Below are 17995 nucleotides of genomic sequence, written 5' to 3' on the forward strand. Positions count from 1 at the left end.
CTACTTAAATACATACATCATAAAAACACTCAGTACGAAAACACTGCAACAAACTTCACGAATTTTAGCAGATGCTTTCTTGCTCGGAAAAGGTGCAAGAGCAAACTCTTCTACGTGAAGAACATTTTCAGTCATCGCTATTTTGAACAACCCACCCATCCTTCCCCAGTTTCGTCCCCAAGTATTAGCCATTAGCCAATATGGAGTTCCGTTTTCATTTCCCCAACCAAACAGTCGAACGGCTTGCATAAAATTAGGCCTACCAAGTATCTCATCTGTTTCTTCTGCGAAGATCTCTGTAAAAATAGGCGCTTTTTTAGGTCTTCACTACCTGAGGTTAACACGTACCGTCGGTGTAATTCATGAAAGATGGAGTAGCGTTTATAAACATTGTCATCGGCCCATTTTTCATAACTTCTATTTGCACTTGCTTCGTGTCTATAATACCTGGATGATTATAAAGATACGTCGCCCTTCCGCAGTATCTCTTGTCAGAAGTTTTATATTCTGGATTGCTACATTTATCTTCGCATTCTGGAGGTTCTCCGTTTCGTGTTTGTTCTGACAACGGTTTGCAACCCCCACTCTGTGTCGACGAGTTTAACTGTTAAAAAAATTAAGCACATCAAACTCGGTCAAATTTTTTTCTTGAAACTAAAGTAATAATAAAAGTTGGTCGTTCAATGACTTGATTTTGAAAAAAAGGAAACCTACATTGCTGGATTCTGCGTTTTCCCCAGATGCACAGCCCTTCGAATACAAATGTCTTATAGTCCGAAAGATCCATCCACTTTGACAGATGTTCTTTGGTTTTGCGTTAAAGCAGGTAGAACAACACGTCAGTAAATCTTCAACTGAGTATTGAAAAATGTCTGTTCCGTTGCTCTGGATGCATAATCTATCGCTCATTGTCGATAATAGAGCCGGAACCTACTTAACACTTTGAACGTTTTTATTTTTTTAAAGAACTGTAACTTACCCAAGACATTTGGCATTTTCCTTGATCCACAATCTGATCAAACAAGGAGCCACAATTTGGCCACTTGTCTCTAACGTCAAAATGGTCCGGAACCGATGTATCAGGATGATCGATGAAATCGATGATAGGAGATCTCGGAATTCCAAAATCTGGAGGAAAACTCGCTCCCCCAGGTGTAGATTTTTGTTCGGCGGAGACACATACTTGGTCCAAACATTCCAACAAAAGGAGTTTTAGGAACACATTGATTAATAAAATGATGCCCATAAGGAGGTTTTTGTTAAAAGTGTTACACTAACTCGAAAGAATTTCATTGTGAGTTAAATCAGATTTGACATACCATCCACGGCCGTCCAGCATCACGGACAGATTTGTGTCACTCAAAGTAAGCGGTGATCACGATATACTTGGTAACGAAAACTGACTTTTTGACGGAGGAGCTGGTCTTATATAGACGCCCACACTAAATGTTCGAATCGACTGAACTAAGTGAACTGAACTGGTAAGGTCTAATTTCGATTGCTATTTATAGGGTTTTCGAGTGTGAGAATGATGTGAAGAATGCAAAAAAATCCATTTCTGCTAATTTCGTCGCCGTCCGACCATCCAGAATGCTGAGGGAATTTTTTTCTTTTTTAATTGCCTAGGTTCTATTAGTTCCCATTCTCACCCTACAGAACAACCAATAATTAATCCCGGCCACCCACCCTCACCTCTCCTAGCAAGTACTTTATCGAAACAATCTGACGGTTGGGCTTGTGTTAGAACCAGTTAACGATTAAAATCCTAACATGAACTGTGAATTTACAAACAATAAATAAAATCTACACGTGGTAGCGTCGGTCGAAAATTCGCTTATTTCCATTAGCTCCGCGCGTTGGGGAAACTGTGGCATCGTCGTCGTTACGCTTAATTGTCGTAAAAAAAGGCTTCCTTACTTTTATTAACTACCAAGCCAATTAACTTAACCTAGCTAACTTACCACGTGGTTTTCACTCACACCACATGGGGTTAGTATTTGCTAAGATAAGCTTGACTCTTTAAGAGAGGTCCAAATTATGTCAGGTTAAAACATGACAAGTTAGGTTAGTTGCGGACATAGTGGATCATGACAGAATAAGTCACATCAACCCAGGTCACGTCCGATAGAGCAAAATCAATTTATTGTAAGGTGGGTCATGTCAAGGCCAAATATGTCAGGTCAGAACGTGTCAAGTCAGGTCATGTCAGGGTAGATCTGGACATATTAGATTATGTCAGAACAAGTCATATCCAGTCAGGTTATGTCTGGTCAGATCGTGTCAGGCCAGGTCATGTTAAGTCATATCAAATCAGGTCGTGTAAGGCCAAATCAAGTAATGTTACGTCAGGTCATTCAGTTCTGGTTATGAATTTAAAAAATGTCGGGAACCCTTTGTATTTTATCTTTGAAAGTGTTTGGCAAAATTTTGGGAATTTGAAATTTTGAATTCCCCTAATGTCCATTTTATAAGTTGAAATATTATTCGTGATTACTTGTGTTTTATTAAAAAAAATCAAATAATCTGTGAGAGTGGCGCCGTTCTATTTTTGAAAAATTTTTGAAAATACTTGAAGGGATTTTGAGGGTCCGTACTGTATTTTTTTTGGAAAAAACTTTCAGGACCCCTTGCGTTGGATTTTTTAAAAAAGTTTGAAAATATCTAGTAGGTTCCTAGTGTTTTTTTAATTTGTGAAAACATCTTTGAAGCCTCTAGGGTTTTATTTTTGGAAAATATTTGAAAATTTGGGGGATTTTGTTTTTTTTTAAGTATTTGAAGTCTTGTGCTCCCCTAATCACTCTTTTTTAAGTTGAAAGATTTTTCACGATTCTTTGTGCTTTATTAAAAAAATATGTGGAACAATTTACGAAAGCGGTGCCTTTTTATTTTTGAAAAAATTTTGAAAATAATTTAAGGAAGTTTGAGGATCCGTAGTGACTTTTTTTGGAAAAGAACCTTCGGGATCTCGCATTTGACTTTTTAAAAAGTTTGAAAATATCTAGTGGGTCCCTAGTGTACTTTTTTTTTCATTTGTGAAAACATCGCAGGCTCTTGGGTTGTATTTTTGAAAAAATTTCGAAAATTTTGGTGACTTTTTTGATTCTTTAAGTATTTGAAATCTTGGACTCCCCTAATATATATTTTTTAAGTTGAAAGATTATCCGTGAATCTTTGTGTTTTATTTTCGAAACATTTTTGAAAATATTTAAAGGTAATTTGAGGGTCCGTAGTGTATTTTTTTGGAAAAGGACCTGGGAGTCCCTTGCATTCGATTTTTTAAAAAGTTTGAAAACATCTAGTGGGTACCTAATGTTTTTTCACTTGTAAAAACATCTTCGACGCCTCTTGGGTTGCATTTTTGGAAAGGTTTTGAAAATTTCGCGGACATTGTTGTTTTTTTAACTCTTTGAAATCTTAGTGGGTCCCTCGTGTGTTTTTTTTTCATTTGTGAAAACGTCTTTGAAGCCTCTTGGGTTTTATTTTTGAAAAAAATTGAAAATTTTGGTGACTTTGAGGTGACCGAATCTGAATCAAATTTTTGCGCTGAATTTAATTAACAGCGGCGCGAAATTACATTTGAATAATTTGAATTTGAAAACAAAATCGTCAAAAATCGGCAACCATGTGCACGTTAGCGCTTCGGGGTAGTTGGTAACTCGCTAGGGAATTTTTAGTTAGAGGGCGAGAGCATGGTGAAAGCGTCATTATTGTTTGGTTCGGTGTTATGTGAGCGTGGTGAAAAGGAAGCCTTTGATCAACGAAAATTAATCGTAACGATGACGTCACACTTTTCCCCAATACGCGCAGCTAATTCTTGTGGCTTTGTAATCGAAAAAAGTGCTAATTTCCAAGCAACGCTACACGTGCTGTAGTTTGTGTTATTGTTTGTTAATTCACCGATCAGGTTAGGATTTTAATCGTTAACTGGTTCTAACACAATTTAACAGACATTTACTAGGAGATTTCATGAAATTCACTGAGTCACGACTCGTTTGACTTTGTTTGTCTAATTATGAATAAGTTTCTGGATGCTAATACGTAAGTGTTACATTATAACACATCTTAATTTTTCACACAAGATTGCTAATAGTTCGTTTACGGCAGTTAAATTAACAAAATTTCTTCCCTTAGGCAGTTATCATCTTTATCATCATTACATCACCGAGGCATTTCCTCGCAACGTTAAAAATTACATCATCGAGGCATTTCCTCGCAATTTTTCTTTTGTAAATGAAGAAATAAATAATTTTGTGTCCTCCATAAATTTTGTGTTTTATTTAGCGGTAGTTTTCCAACCTTGGGGTCCACCGCTTGCATCTGAACGCATCCCGCCTTTTGTCAGAGAAGGCCAAATTTTGAATTTTTAAATTTTTTGCGGGCTTTTAATTTATTTTCTTTACATGTCAATTTAAGGAGAGATGTTTGGGTTATCACAACATTTTAGATTTTTTAAGTATCTGAAATCTTGGACTCCCGTAATATCTTTTTTTTTTCGTTGAAAGATTATCCACGAATCCTTCTTGTGTTTTATTTGTGTGTTTTCTAGTGGCTATAGTCAACGGTATCCAAAAAACAAATAATGTTTTTATGTGTCAAAACACAGAATTTGGGTGCGATAGCATAATAAAAGTAGAAAAAAGAAACAACAAACGCTTAACGATCAAAAGCATGATGACAAGAAAAGAAAATCAGCAACTTGGAGACATTAGGAAAACCGCAAGACCAAAAGAAAATTCACCGACACTCCGAAAAACGGTATCAGTACCAGTCACACCCAAATCCTTTCGGCCAGTGGTGGCAAATTTGGCTCCATCAAAAATCCACCAGCGGTTAACCCGTTCTAAGGATGACTCGATTACAAATTACGTTGTTCGCCCAGTATAATTAAAATCGTATATTAAAAATAGTAAACCTGGCAAACAAAAAAAAACACAAACAAAATCCATAGAGGATCTGTCATAATTATTCAAGTTATCCCTCTAAACATGTCAGGATCTCAATTTAACGTGTCATTGGCATTAATATTGTTTCTGATACACTCAATTATTTGCCAATATGAAGATCCCCCTCCGACGTTTTCGGGAGGAGTTCTATTCTCGGTGAATGAACAAAACGAACTAAAAGGTTTATCTGATGCGAAAATCATTTCCCACCCGCAACAGTCCGTTCCAGAGAATTTTAACGCAAAAGACGAATGGCCCGAGTGTGAATCAATCCAGACCATTCGAGACGAAGGTGACTGCGGTTTCTCTTGGGTAAAACATGAAAAGCTATAGATGTGTTTTTAAATAATTATACTGCAGGCACTTGCTCTAACTCAAGTAGTAACTGACAGGCTGTGCATTGCCACTAATGGAACGATTACATTTCAATATTCAGCTGAAGATCTACTGACATGCTGTCCAGATTGTCACGGTTCAGAGCTAGGAAATATCTGTGAAGCAGGAGGAAACCTTGTCAGAGCTTTAAAATTTCTTCAGGAAGAGGGAGTCGTGTCAGGGGGAGATATGGTATCAAAGAAAGTATAGTTGATATGTGATTTACAGAACACATGCCTAAAAGTTTATTATAGGGGTGCAGACCTACATCTGCAGCGACACTTGTACGATCACTGTGGGCAAGAGCACCCATTATATGTAAAACTGCATGTTCCGACGAATACAACGATACCTACCAAAATGACAAGAGACATATTTATGAAATCACTTATGACTATAGTCTGAATGACACTAAAAAAATTCAGACTGAAATTATGACAAACGGACCAGTGATGGCAGTTATCCGACCAACGGAAACATTTAGGGAGAATGCCGCAGAAGGTAACCAAATCTTTCAAAAATTCTACTGCAAAAGTGCTGGCTCCTGTTGCAATAAGCGAGCATTTATTTCTCTTAAATGCTTCACTGTAAACTTTAAATAAGAAAAATAAACAACCATTCGTTGATTTGGTTGATTGCAAGTGATAATACCGCTTTGTACAAACAAAGTATTCAGCTAACATTAAGGATGCAATGTAGCAGAATAGTTCCATAAACGCATTTATTTGTAGCAATTGATGGTTTTCCAATAGACGGAAATTATCCAGAATATGATCGTGGAAACAGTTATCGTTCTGGCTATTATCATGGTGTGAGGATATGTGGTTGGGGAAAAAAAGATGGGAAAACTTTTTGGATCGCATCTAATTCGTGGGGTTCTGGTTGGGGCGATGGAGGTTATTTCAAATATGGAATCTGCCAATCGTATTTGTAGATACGTTAAAAAATTAATTATAGTGGTAACTGATTATGTTTCAGACATGATGACTGTGCACCAGTTATAGGTGACCAACATATGTCGGTCATTGCGATGGCAGGTTTTTCAGCAGGTTTTTGTTTTCATGAAATCAGAATTACTCTCCATGTGCTTATGGGTGTTACATTAATTTATTTATTTGTAATTTTGTAATAAAACGTCGCAAAGAATTTTTATAGCTATGTCCAGTTAACTAGAGATGAGATACGAATGTCGTGTTTAAGTCATAAGTATGAAGAATAGCTATCGTAAATTAACAAATTACGAAATAGACGCATAATATTTGCGAATTTTGGAAATGAGTTATCAAGCCAACTTTTGAGATGACATCGTCAAGTTTTTGGAAGCAATAAGAAGATGTACTTCTTGAAACTTTTTGTTTCGTGTTTTAGATCTATAATGGCCCTATGTAGATCTGGTAAGAGAGCATCTAACAAACGATGAAGGCAGTAGTCGGTATTAGCCAGTTTGATATTGTTCGGAAATAAGCCCATACATTGCCCCTCAATGCATTCTTCAGAAGTAGGATTATTTTACTCGGGAAAAAATCAGGAATAGTATTGTAAAGTTACGGCAGTTAACAGGAGCACAACAAGAGTACCTCTGGGCATTCTAGCATAAGCGGAGTTTGAGGCTACCGGTCTGGGGCTGTTCTCCCTCCACGACGGTGATTCTATCTACCACAAAGCCTATCCGCACGCATATCTCCATTACGAACGTTCCCTGCGAAATTAGGCCGCTACGATGGCAGATCCGTAGTTGGGTCTCGGTTAGCACGAAGCCGACAGTGTTACTACACCGGCGATCGCCCCCTGACTCTATACAAATCCGCGGACTTGTGCAGGTGACGCGATCAATCTCGCCAGCTCGACTAGGAACCGAACTCGCTTCTACCACGTTTTCTGTGTTATTTAACCTCAATTCAATTTTTAAATATTCAATCTCTTATAACTCTGGTATTAACAACAACTAAACAAGTGTTTAAGTTTCAACGAGCAATAAAGAACATTTAAATTCGCCATACAATCTTGTGAAAATTTAACCAACAAATAATTCTTATGTGAGATAAAAATTGGACATCAAACAATTTATATGATAGAAGCATTCATCAACAAAGTATTTACAAAACAAAACTTAGCAAGGATTTATGAAACAAAAGTTCTGGTATGAAATAAACTTGTACAAATAGAAATATTATGTGAGGTTAAAACTGTAGAACATGAAATTTACTATAGCCCCTAGAAAACACATAGTTAGTATCGTCACCGTGGAGCAAACCTGGCGGAAACTTAACAAAAACAAAAATTATAAACACCATTTGACAGACCGCGAAATTTAAAATGGTTTTTGTGTTGGATTTAAAGTTTGTAGTTTATATACAAAATATGGAATTTTAATTTGAATAAAATATAAAATATAATCAATAAAATCTTATTTAATGATTATTAGTTATATTAATTGACAATTAATTGACTTTAAACAAAAAGACCACGCCAAGGCCACGTGACAACAACGGTTTACACACTGTCAACTCTCTGCTGACACAATTTTTTTCCAAACCAAGGGAATTTTTTGCGTTATCAACTGCATTTGCTCCACTCGTACAACAATGGATGACGGTACTATGTATTTCTAGGGGCTATAAAATTTACGTTCAATTAAAATTATACAACAAATAAAATTACTGAAGTTAAAACTGTGAGATTGAGAAATATTGCATGAGGTGGAAAATTGCAAAGTTAACAAAAATTACATGAGATTAATATTTGCCACACTTTATCAACGGTTCAAACAAAGAGTTTACATTATGTCAAATTATATCATGATCTAAGTTTCTAAGTGATTGGTTACTTAAAAAAAAAAACAATTTACTTTGAGAGTTTGAAATACCGCGAACTGGTTACCCCAACAAAACACATAATAAACAAACACAAAAATATCCAATCATCGCTCCGAGGGAAAAAGCGTCTCGTTGCGAGGAATTGCCTCGATTAATTAATCATGATAACGATGATAACCACCTAAGGGAAGAAATTATCATAACCCCCGCCAGTTCGCAATATAATGAACTTGTTTAACTGCCGTAAATGAACTGTTAGCAGTCTTGTGTGAAGAATCAAGAATTGTTATAATGTAACACTTACGTATATGCATCGAGAAACCTATTCGTAATTAAACAACAAGGTGTTTTCCTGACTAAGTGAATTTCATGAAATCTTCTAGCAAGTGGTTTATCTAAATAATCCTGATTGTTAAATTGTGTTTGCACTAGCTGATGATTAAGTAAAACTAACTTGATTGGTGAATTTTCAAACAATAAAACAAATTTACAGCACATGTTTCGCGTTTAACGGAAGTCCGCAAATTTTCGATTAAAGGGCCACAAGGATTAACAGCGCGGGTTGGGGACACCTGAGTGACGTTGGCTACGATTGATTGTCGTTAAACAAAGGCTTCCTCCCATTTTATTAACTACCAAACCAACTAATTTAAACCTAGCTCGTACCACGTGTTTACACTCACACAAGCACATTGAGACTGACGTTACGCCATGCTGCCCTTTTTGTCTAAACACCAACCCTCCAACTAATAACCCCTAAACCGTCCGACTACCTAGCAAGCGTTTCCGTGCACCAGGTTGCCTGTGTTTAACGATTTCTTTTTGTGATTGAATTTTTTTTCTTTCAAATTCAAATTATCCAAGTGTGATTTCGCGCCGCTGTTAATTAATTTCAGTCCGAAAATTTTGATTTAAATTCGGTCACCACAGTTTCTAAGTTAAAGTTTGATTAGCTTTTTATCGTCTATAAAATATTTCTAAAATTTATCTAAACTATCAGGATTTTTTTTTTGGAAATTATATGTGTGGAATAAAATGGCTACAAGAAACGACCCACTTTTTCATACTCACGTGATATGAAACGTCAAGAAAGTAAAAAATTAATCATTCCTCAAGTTAAATAATAATAATCAGGGTAAATGGAAAATGAAGAAGAAAAAGCCAAGAAAAAATGTGTATTTAATTGTGGAAAAAATATATAGTTAAAGAAGTGTAAATTAATTTTGTTTTTTAAGTATATATAGTGAAACACAATAATTAACAATACGTTTTACAATATTCTGTATAACTATTGCTAAAAGATCTATTTAACTGGGAGTCAAAGAGTCAACAACTTTTGTGCTAAGCGATTTTTTGTAGAATTATATTTCACAGACTACAGTGTTGATAGGATAAATGTGTTGTCAAAGAATAGACCTTTTGTACGACTCAGATGGCCGTCAATTCAGTGGTACCAACCAAGTGAAAAAGTTGTAATATTTGTCAGCACGCAAATTTAAGTTGGCAACAACGAATCATTTCAATCAAATCAAGTACCAAATGTGATTGATGGATTTCTTGGTACCAAATTTTAAACGTGGACAAATCAAGTTTTATTGTGCCCAGATGCTCCTTTTCCAGATGTGATCCAGTTAATATTTAACATTCATCTAGTAACTCAAGCGTTTTACATCAATTAATTTTAATTATACATTTTTGTTAATTTGTAAATAGATTTTTTTTTGGTTATGTTAAATGTTTTTCAATGTGTATTTACATTATTTATGTCGTTTATTTGTATGGCTTTTTAAATTCCCAAAATATGAGGATATGGTAGTTGCAAATCGTCATCAATTCGAAGGAACTGGTTCGCATCCTCAAAAACTTGGTATATTTGGGTGGAGACGTCTCATACGCAATTTCGAAACAACCATAAATTCAGCGCGATATCGATGGGTGATTTTAGAACAATCCATAAATCAACTGGATGATGAGAACTGCACCGAGGATTCTTTCAACAAGATGATGCTAGGGCTCGCAACAATCACATGCTTTCAAGAACGGTTTCAAGTCTCCTTATTGACATGAATGAACTAAAGATGTTGCTACTGAAGTCTATCAGGCCATGTCACCTCGATGTTAAATTAACTTTTTGAAAACATGCAGAGAAGGGCTCGATTTTGTTTAGAACATGATGGGGGGCGTTTTGAATAATTTTTGTAAATTTAAATAAAGTTTATTTTAAACACTCCCAAAATTAAATTTTATTTCATGCTTTATTTCCAACTTTTAGACAACCAGTAATACCCAACAGCAAAATAAGAAAAATATTTGAAACTACAGTATGTTGTTGGTTGTAAATAAAGCCAAACAAAAAAAAAAGAAACCTTTGAATACAATTTTACTGTACAAATTTATTTCAATAGCACTCTAAGTAATGTTTTTCTCACAAGGGATTGGCAGACAGCCGACAGCCTAAACCATAGACAAAAACATAGACTGTGACATAGATCTTTGATTGACCGTCATAAATATGCCCGACAATCACGCCATCTTTTAGAAGTAACTTTTTGTGCTCCTGGTTGTTATCTTTGCTATTTTGTTTTGTTACGTTTTTGTAGTTTCTTGGTTTTGTATATGCACTTTTTACGTTGTTTAAATTTCCAAGATTTCGCTGAATCTCAATTTTTATAAAATTTTGTATTTTATACACTTAAATTAAAGTCATGTTTCTTGTAAATTGTTTTGTTGTTGGTCAGTTGTGTACGACTATGATTTTGTATTTTTACAAAAAAATCGAAATGTGATCCAAAAGACGCATTCATAGATGCCACGGATGATTTTGTAATTGTAAGAAAGATAACTGTAGTAACCTTCAGATCTGTCAGAGTTTTGACAAAAACTGCTTAAAATTTTCAAAAAAAAAGGAAGTATGTATTGTAATCGAGTGTATTGGGCAACTGGTTACTTTTATATTTTTTCGATGGGTTATGACCTCTAGAGTACAACAGAATAGTTTCCGTCTGCCTGTCAGTCCTCTGTCCATGTGGATTTTTATTAGACCGATAATTTCCGAAACTACCAGACCGATTGTTATCAAATTTTAAATGCGTGTACTACGAATATCATATGTAGATGGTGAAACGCTAACCCAACTGTATCTAATCATCCCCACCAACAGTGCGCTATCAAAATTGTACATAATAAATGGGCTTTAAATTGTATAAAATAACATTCTTCAACACGTGTAGTTTATGAATACGTGTTGATATTTTACCCAAGCTAGCCAGGTTTTTGAAAAAAAAAAATCAAAATCTTATAAAAACCGTTTGCATTTAATTTTAAATCTGCAAAACCGCAGAGTTTTAAAAGTTATCATAAATAAACACGGTAAATTTTTTAATTAATCAGATCTATACTATGTCCCTTCCAAAAATGGTCAAAATTTTGTCTAATACACCTTACCGAAAATGAAACATGATGAGTCTATACTTGTGATTTATCATTGCCTTCATATTTATTTTTTAGAACTTCTTATACACGGTGACTGAAAAATCGAAATCTTTGAAATATATATATCTGTCCCCCCCCCCCCCACATTAATGACGTCCTGCTTTGGGGGAATCAAATATTTTGACATTTCTGGCGCTATTTATTTACGAATGTTTACTCTTTATAAAACCAAAGATCCACATCTATGACAAATTTGGAGATTTCAATGCATATAACACTCGGACTAAGGAAAAATTGAGTTTAAAAAGTATTCGCCTAACGAAAACTCTTGATAAACGATTATGACGAGTACATAGATCGACATTATTCGTAATAATTTTTTTCGTGTTTATGTATAATATGTATTATACAGATAATGTATAAGTTGTGTTAGTTTTAGATGTTATTTTCTGGCGAATGTAAACTGTACAGTTTGGGGACGAATATACATTATTATTATTATTATTATTAAATCTCATGTCTAGAATGTGGAAAAATGTCACTTTTCCTATCTTATTGCACAAATAGCTATTATGGATTAAATCAGGAGCTGCAAAACTGAATGGTTTAAAATCTTGCAGATGTTTCAAGGTTATCGCAAGCATGGTAAATTTTTAATCAAAATATATCTCTCGAACCACCCTACTCCCTTTTTTCATTAGTAAAATAAATTCGATTAAAGTAATCACTCTCTAATTTTTTATTGGTCAAAATTAAAAACGAGTCACCCCATTTTCCCGAAAATTTGGGAATACAGTACTACATCTATTCAAACTGATATAAATAGAGTTACCTTCAAAATTATAGCACAGTTCTCAGTCGGTCCAGTTTATGTTTAACTTTTCCCGTATTTAAAGGGATTGTAGAAGAAAAGTGGAGATTTAAGTTGATTACTACAAAAACTTATCCTTTTGGACATGTTTTCAATTTCTTATTGTCGAAATAAGTCTACACGTATTAAGAAAAAAAGGCAAAATGTAGCCCCGCCCACCCGCCCTATCTCAATTCTGATGAATTTTTTTATTCGTCGTGAGCCAAGAGGGCGGAGTTAACTGCAAAATCCTTATTTCTCTACGAGAAATTAAAAACATGTTTTTGAGTATCGTGTTGTTCAAAGAATTCCATATATATTAAGAAAAAAATAAAGCCAAAGATTAGGCCCCACCCGCCTCGCTCTCAATTCTCAATTGTGATAATTGATAAATTTTTCATTCGTTGTCAGCTCGAGGGGCGGGGCTTAATTAAGATCCATATTTGTCTACAAGAATTTACCATTTTAAACATGTTTTATAGTTCTTGTTCTGAAAATACGACTACATATGTTAAGAAAAAAGGCAAAATATAAGCTCCGCCCACCCACCCTGTCTGAATTGTGATGATTATGATCATATTATTCAAAAAATACTATGTAAGTATATTAAGAAAATACTAAAGCCAAAGATTAAGCCCCACCCATACCTGCCTTGATCTAAATAGTAATAAAGTTTTCATTCGTTAGCAGACCTAGGGGCGGAGCCTAATTGCAAAATCCATATTTCCATATACAAATTTACACTGCACCAATCCAAGCTGATGTACGTGTTCTTGCAAAAATGTTGATAACGTCATCACAAAATTGTGTAAAGAAAAAACTCAACTTGAAAATCCTGGATGTTTCATTGTACTTCAGAAGCGAGGGAAGTTCTGTCGAAACAACTTTCGACCAATTTTTAAATTTTAATACAGGTATTTCAGCATCAGGGCCGATAGCTGTTTGTGTTCCGGTTTTTCGGCGGAAAGCCAGTTTTTTCTTAAGGCTGGCGTCTGGTTTGGTTTCGCCCAATACTAAATACATTGAAAACATCATCGTAGTTTCCAGAGTTACATTTTAAAAATACAAGTCTGCAACCAAATCAGAATCTAAGTAAACCTGTATTCTTTTGACTTTTCGCGAGTAATTTACCTCAGTCGTGGATTTTTTAAGATTATAAATGGTATCAAAAGAAAGCTGACAATTTTCCCCAGGGGACCTCCTATCTCAGAATGCAAATAACTTCAGTATTTCGTCAAAAATGCATCAATGTGCCGGTTAAAGCGTGATTTAAAAGTTGGTGAAATTTATATATTTTTTTGTAAAAACTGCATACTAGATATGAATAAAAATATGAAGGTCCACTGGACTGAAGTTTGCTAATTCGAAATATAATTTTTTAAAGCGATATATCTCCTATTTTTAAAATGCAACTCCGGAAACCACGACGATGTTTTCAATGTACTCAGTATAGAGCCTTAAGGGGACTCGCTAGACGAGGTATAATATTTTTTTGGTTCTTTGTATGAAAAAATGATATTAATATACAAGGTGACTGCGAAATACATGCAAAAAAAAAATGGGGAATAGCTCACAATATGATTATGTCACTGGGTAAAATTCACGGTCCTAAGTAGTAGCAGTGTCTAGAAAAAATTATTTGAAATTCAATGTAAATTGTTGTACGCGCCGCTGGACTGTTTTGTGACCTACATAATTACTACAATGAATGGAACAGAGCGAGTCGGTTAAAGAACCAAAAAAGTTACTTTATCAGGCACTTTTTTAATCGCAACGTGAAAAACACGAAAAGGGCCAGTTAGCATCGAGCGGTCGGTGAAATCGGTTTATGGTGCAGTTTTCCCATGCAGATTGTGTCGATATGGTAATGGGTGCATCAGTGGTACAGCATCTCCGAGATCATGGTACCTTCAACCTCAAACTCACGATCGTGGCCGTGATAGGACAGAAAGAAGAAGTTGGATTTTCACAGCTTGTAGTGCATCCTACATTAAAAGAATACGGCCACATCCATACCATGTTGACAAAGTGCACGGTTTGGAGTCCACTGATTGTTCACGTTGTGTAACTCACTTTTTGTCCGATGGAACTCCACGTAGTCGTCAACAAGTACGATTTCAAGAGACGGTTTTCGATAAATGTGTATCAGTTGGATGAAACAGTTCGTTTGTGGAAATCAACAGTGTCCAGAAATTATCGAAGAGCTTCAACAAGTGAAAGTGACACCCGCTACTCCGGTGTTTTTTTACCTATCAACAAACCTCTTGCGACGCTCTGACGCCTGTATTGCTAGTCAAGGACAACATTTTCAACATTTCTTGTAAAAAGGTAGTAGCATTCTAAGTTGCTCTTATTTCTGTTCCAATAAACAACGTAAAATCGTTGTGACAAGGACCAAACATCCGTCAGAATCAAAATTACCAAAAAACTTTCACACTGACCTTTAACGATGAATGAGTAAATGAATGAACGAATGATAAGCAGCAAAAAGTCGGTTTTACTTTTAATTGAAACTGAAAGTGTTTAGGTCGTTTTTATTCGAACGTTTTTCCAACTCTGTTTACAAGGTGGCTCAGTGCCTTCGTATCGAGGGTGGTTCATGGGGGTTTTGCCCCATTCGATTTTTAATTTCTTTTTTCTATATTTCGGCTCTACTAGGGTGGGGGATGCCGTGGTTAAAATATTTGCACTTATTTCGCAGTCACCCTGTATATGTATCATACATCAATCTGCAGCTTTTTTCATATTCTACAGCGCAGAGACCAGTTCAATCAGTTAAAAAAACATGGCTGAGAAATATCGAAAAAAAGCACCATTGTATGTTTTCTTTTCAAGTTTTTTGAGTTATAACCATCATAGAATCGCTTGAAAATTGGCACATGGATAAAACGTCACTTTTTACAGGGCGCAGAGTCATTAAATGTATGCTAGTGGTACAATTTGTTTAAATAATAATGTGTTTATTAAAATCAAAATATATCACAAATTAGTGCAAAATACGTCGAATAATTTTAACAGGAATATCAGAGGAAAATTAATGATCTATTGGTTAGCAGAGTTTTTAATAAAAACTAACAATTATTGAAAAAAATGGGTATCAATTCGACAGAATTTGAGCAGTTAATTCAGTACTTTGCCGATAGGAGCGCCACTAAATTTTACGGAAGCGACTTTTCAGGTAAAACCCTTATCGCCTGCTCTACCATAAGCTGATTGTTAGAGTTTTCGAGTGATTTTTCTAATTTATGGCAAGGAACTCAGTTTTATAACAAGCCGCCAGGACCGGCCGTAGTAATCTATTGTTAAGGAAATTAACTTTTACGCAATGAGGTACTATCATAAAACCGAATTAAAACTGGGGAACTATAATAGTTTTATTCCACTCAGGATCCTGAATTCAATACACATGATTACTAAAAATTCATTGTAATATTATTGTTAATATATATTTTGCTTTGTTATTTAATAAAACTAATAAACATATTTATAATAATAATAAAAAATATATAAAATACAGCTTTTGTTTAACACGTATAAGTAGCTAAGTATGTCTACTACTTATCCCAGAAAGGAGGTAATTTAAAAAAGCCCTTCATTCTTTACTCGAAAAAAGTGCTCGTATATGTTTTCATTTGCCGAGAGATAATTTTCAAAATATATTTATAATAAAAATATGCAAATCTTGGTGATGAAAAATGTACTCCTAATAAATTATTAAAGTACATAAAAAAAATAGAAACAAATTTCATTGATTTAAAAAAAATCTCTCGCAAAGGCAGGTTCCTCTTTCTTCTTGAATCAATTATTTCGGGCAATAATGCGCCAAAGTAAAATCTGCCAAGTTTATCTGCCATCTTTTTACATATTTCTTCGTTTTTATCATTTTTTTCTATATTTATTCCTTTGGGTGTCCACACAACAAAATAAACTTGTGAAATACCCGTAACAAGCATTTGTCCCTGGACTTGAAAGTAGTAATCATGTTTTTTTTTTAGTTTCAATTCTCTGTCAATGTACAAAATTTTATTTTTTTTTTTTCTAACCGCTTCTTCGCGAGACAAATGGTGCGATTTTGAAGGGCATTTAATTTCGACTAATGCACTCCTATCCTCTAGAACCCTGTCTGGACTAGCAGCCAAATAAGGAAATTGTTTTAAAATAAACAAGCCACACCGTTCAGTTTTTATATTTTTATTTATTTCAAAACACTTGACAGCTTTTTCCTCACTTTGCTGTCCATAGTATGTATGACTATTACCTCTAAATGTACTGTTCAACAGAGACTCCACAGTTTTAGCTATTGCTGTAGTCGGTCTAGGTTTGTAAATACGTCCAAAATTTGAAGCCGTAACTCTAATTTCTCTTTCTTTTGCCCAAATGTGCTTGTTGCCTAGTGTCTATTCAATTTGGACTAAATTCAAAAATAATTTTCTCAAAAAAACCTCTTTGGCTGTCACAAATGTTTCTACATCCATGACAGGATTTTCTAAAAAATATTTAAACCATAATCGCAGTCGGGACCAGCATACGTAATTTTTTACGACATATTTTTTTACGAATACTTTATCTAAGACGAGATTGTTTCATAAACGAACAATATTTTTTTGTTATTAAACCAGGACCGTTTTAATCGCAATATATTTACTTATCCCCTCTAAAAAATTGATGACGTCATCTCAAAATTTTGCTGAATAAATCCTATCTAAATTGTATAAAATATGACGAGTCTCTTCTTGTGATTTATCATTCCATTCATGTTTTATGGATTTGGATATACAGGGTGACTGAAAAAATTTAATGAATGCGCAAATTTATTTGATTGATTTAATAAGGAACTACAAAACCGACTGCTTTGAAATCTAATGTGAAAAAAAAACATAATAGGCATGCAGTCGTCACGTTTCCGATAGCGAGGGAAGTACTGTCTAAATTCTTTAGACCAATTTTTTTGATTTTCCCATTTCTCCATTTCTCAATTTTTCAATGTTTTAGTTTGGGATTTTTTCACTGTTTCGATTCTTTAATTTTTCTCCCATTTTTAGGTTTTTCAATATTTCAGCTTTGGAATTTTGCAATATTTCGTTTCTTCAATTTTTCAAATTTTTGATATGGTGTTTTCAGTTTCCAGTCGTTTAAAAATCGTATATTGGGGGCTTGCCTGTTAGGAAAGCTATAAATTAAAAACGTATCAACTTTTTCGTCCCCGATCCCTTTGAAATTGTATTTCTAGTTGTGTTTCGAATTCAGGAAGGCTCTAGACGACCTATATAACAAAGACTTATAACATAACCCGATTGTCAGTAAGAATTTGCCCACATTTTAGCGCTTAAAACAACCGAAAAACCTACACAAAAGCGCCCGAATTCTGTCACCAATACACCCAACCACTTCCTCTTCCTTTTCACCCAACAATGGTCCCTTCCTCCCCATTCAACCCTCATCGTTCCTCCTTCCCACACTTCTCGTTAAACTGGTTGTCTATCTCCAGGCGCCGCCCATGGAGCGCTCCAGATACGATACAATTCGAGCCCATAAACACGCAACAAACTATCGCAGCGGAAGTTTTACTTCCGCGAGAG

General features: G+C 34.9%; 2 protein-coding genes across 2 annotated transcripts; one reads left to right on the plus strand and one right to left on the minus strand.

Annotated features, from left to right (window-relative positions):
- On the minus strand, nucleotides 1-1282 carry LOC135123808 (cathepsin B-like cysteine proteinase 4). The gene is made up of 4 exons (XM_064048685.1): nucleotides 980-1282; nucleotides 715-930; nucleotides 349-604; nucleotides 1-296 (listed from the first exon to the last, which is right to left on the minus strand). Exons 1-4 carry the CDS (start codon nucleotides 1244-1246, stop codon nucleotides 1-3), a joined length of 1035 nt encoding a protein of 344 aa, XP_063904755.1. The 5' UTR covers nucleotides 1247-1282.
- Nucleotides 1283-4982: 3700 nt separating this feature from the next.
- On the plus strand, nucleotides 4983-6447 carry LOC135123809 (cathepsin B-like). Its single transcript, XM_064048686.1, has 5 exons — nucleotides 4983-5255; nucleotides 5304-5522; nucleotides 5573-5819; nucleotides 6050-6242; nucleotides 6297-6447. The coding sequence occupies exons 1-5, from the start codon at nucleotides 4986-4988 to the stop codon at nucleotides 6445-6447; spliced, it is 1080 nt and encodes a 359-aa protein (XP_063904756.1). The 5' UTR covers nucleotides 4983-4985.
- The last annotated feature ends 11548 nt before the right edge of the window (nucleotides 6448-17995 follow it).

The sequence above is a fragment of the Zophobas morio genome, unplaced genomic scaffold (genome assembly GCF_036711695.1).
Source record: "Zophobas morio isolate AGI-343-1 ecotype UQ-CSIRO unplaced genomic scaffold, CSIRO_AGI_Zmor_V1 ptg000006l, whole genome shotgun sequence".
NCBI lineage: Eukaryota > Metazoa > Arthropoda > Insecta > Coleoptera > Tenebrionidae > Zophobas > Zophobas morio.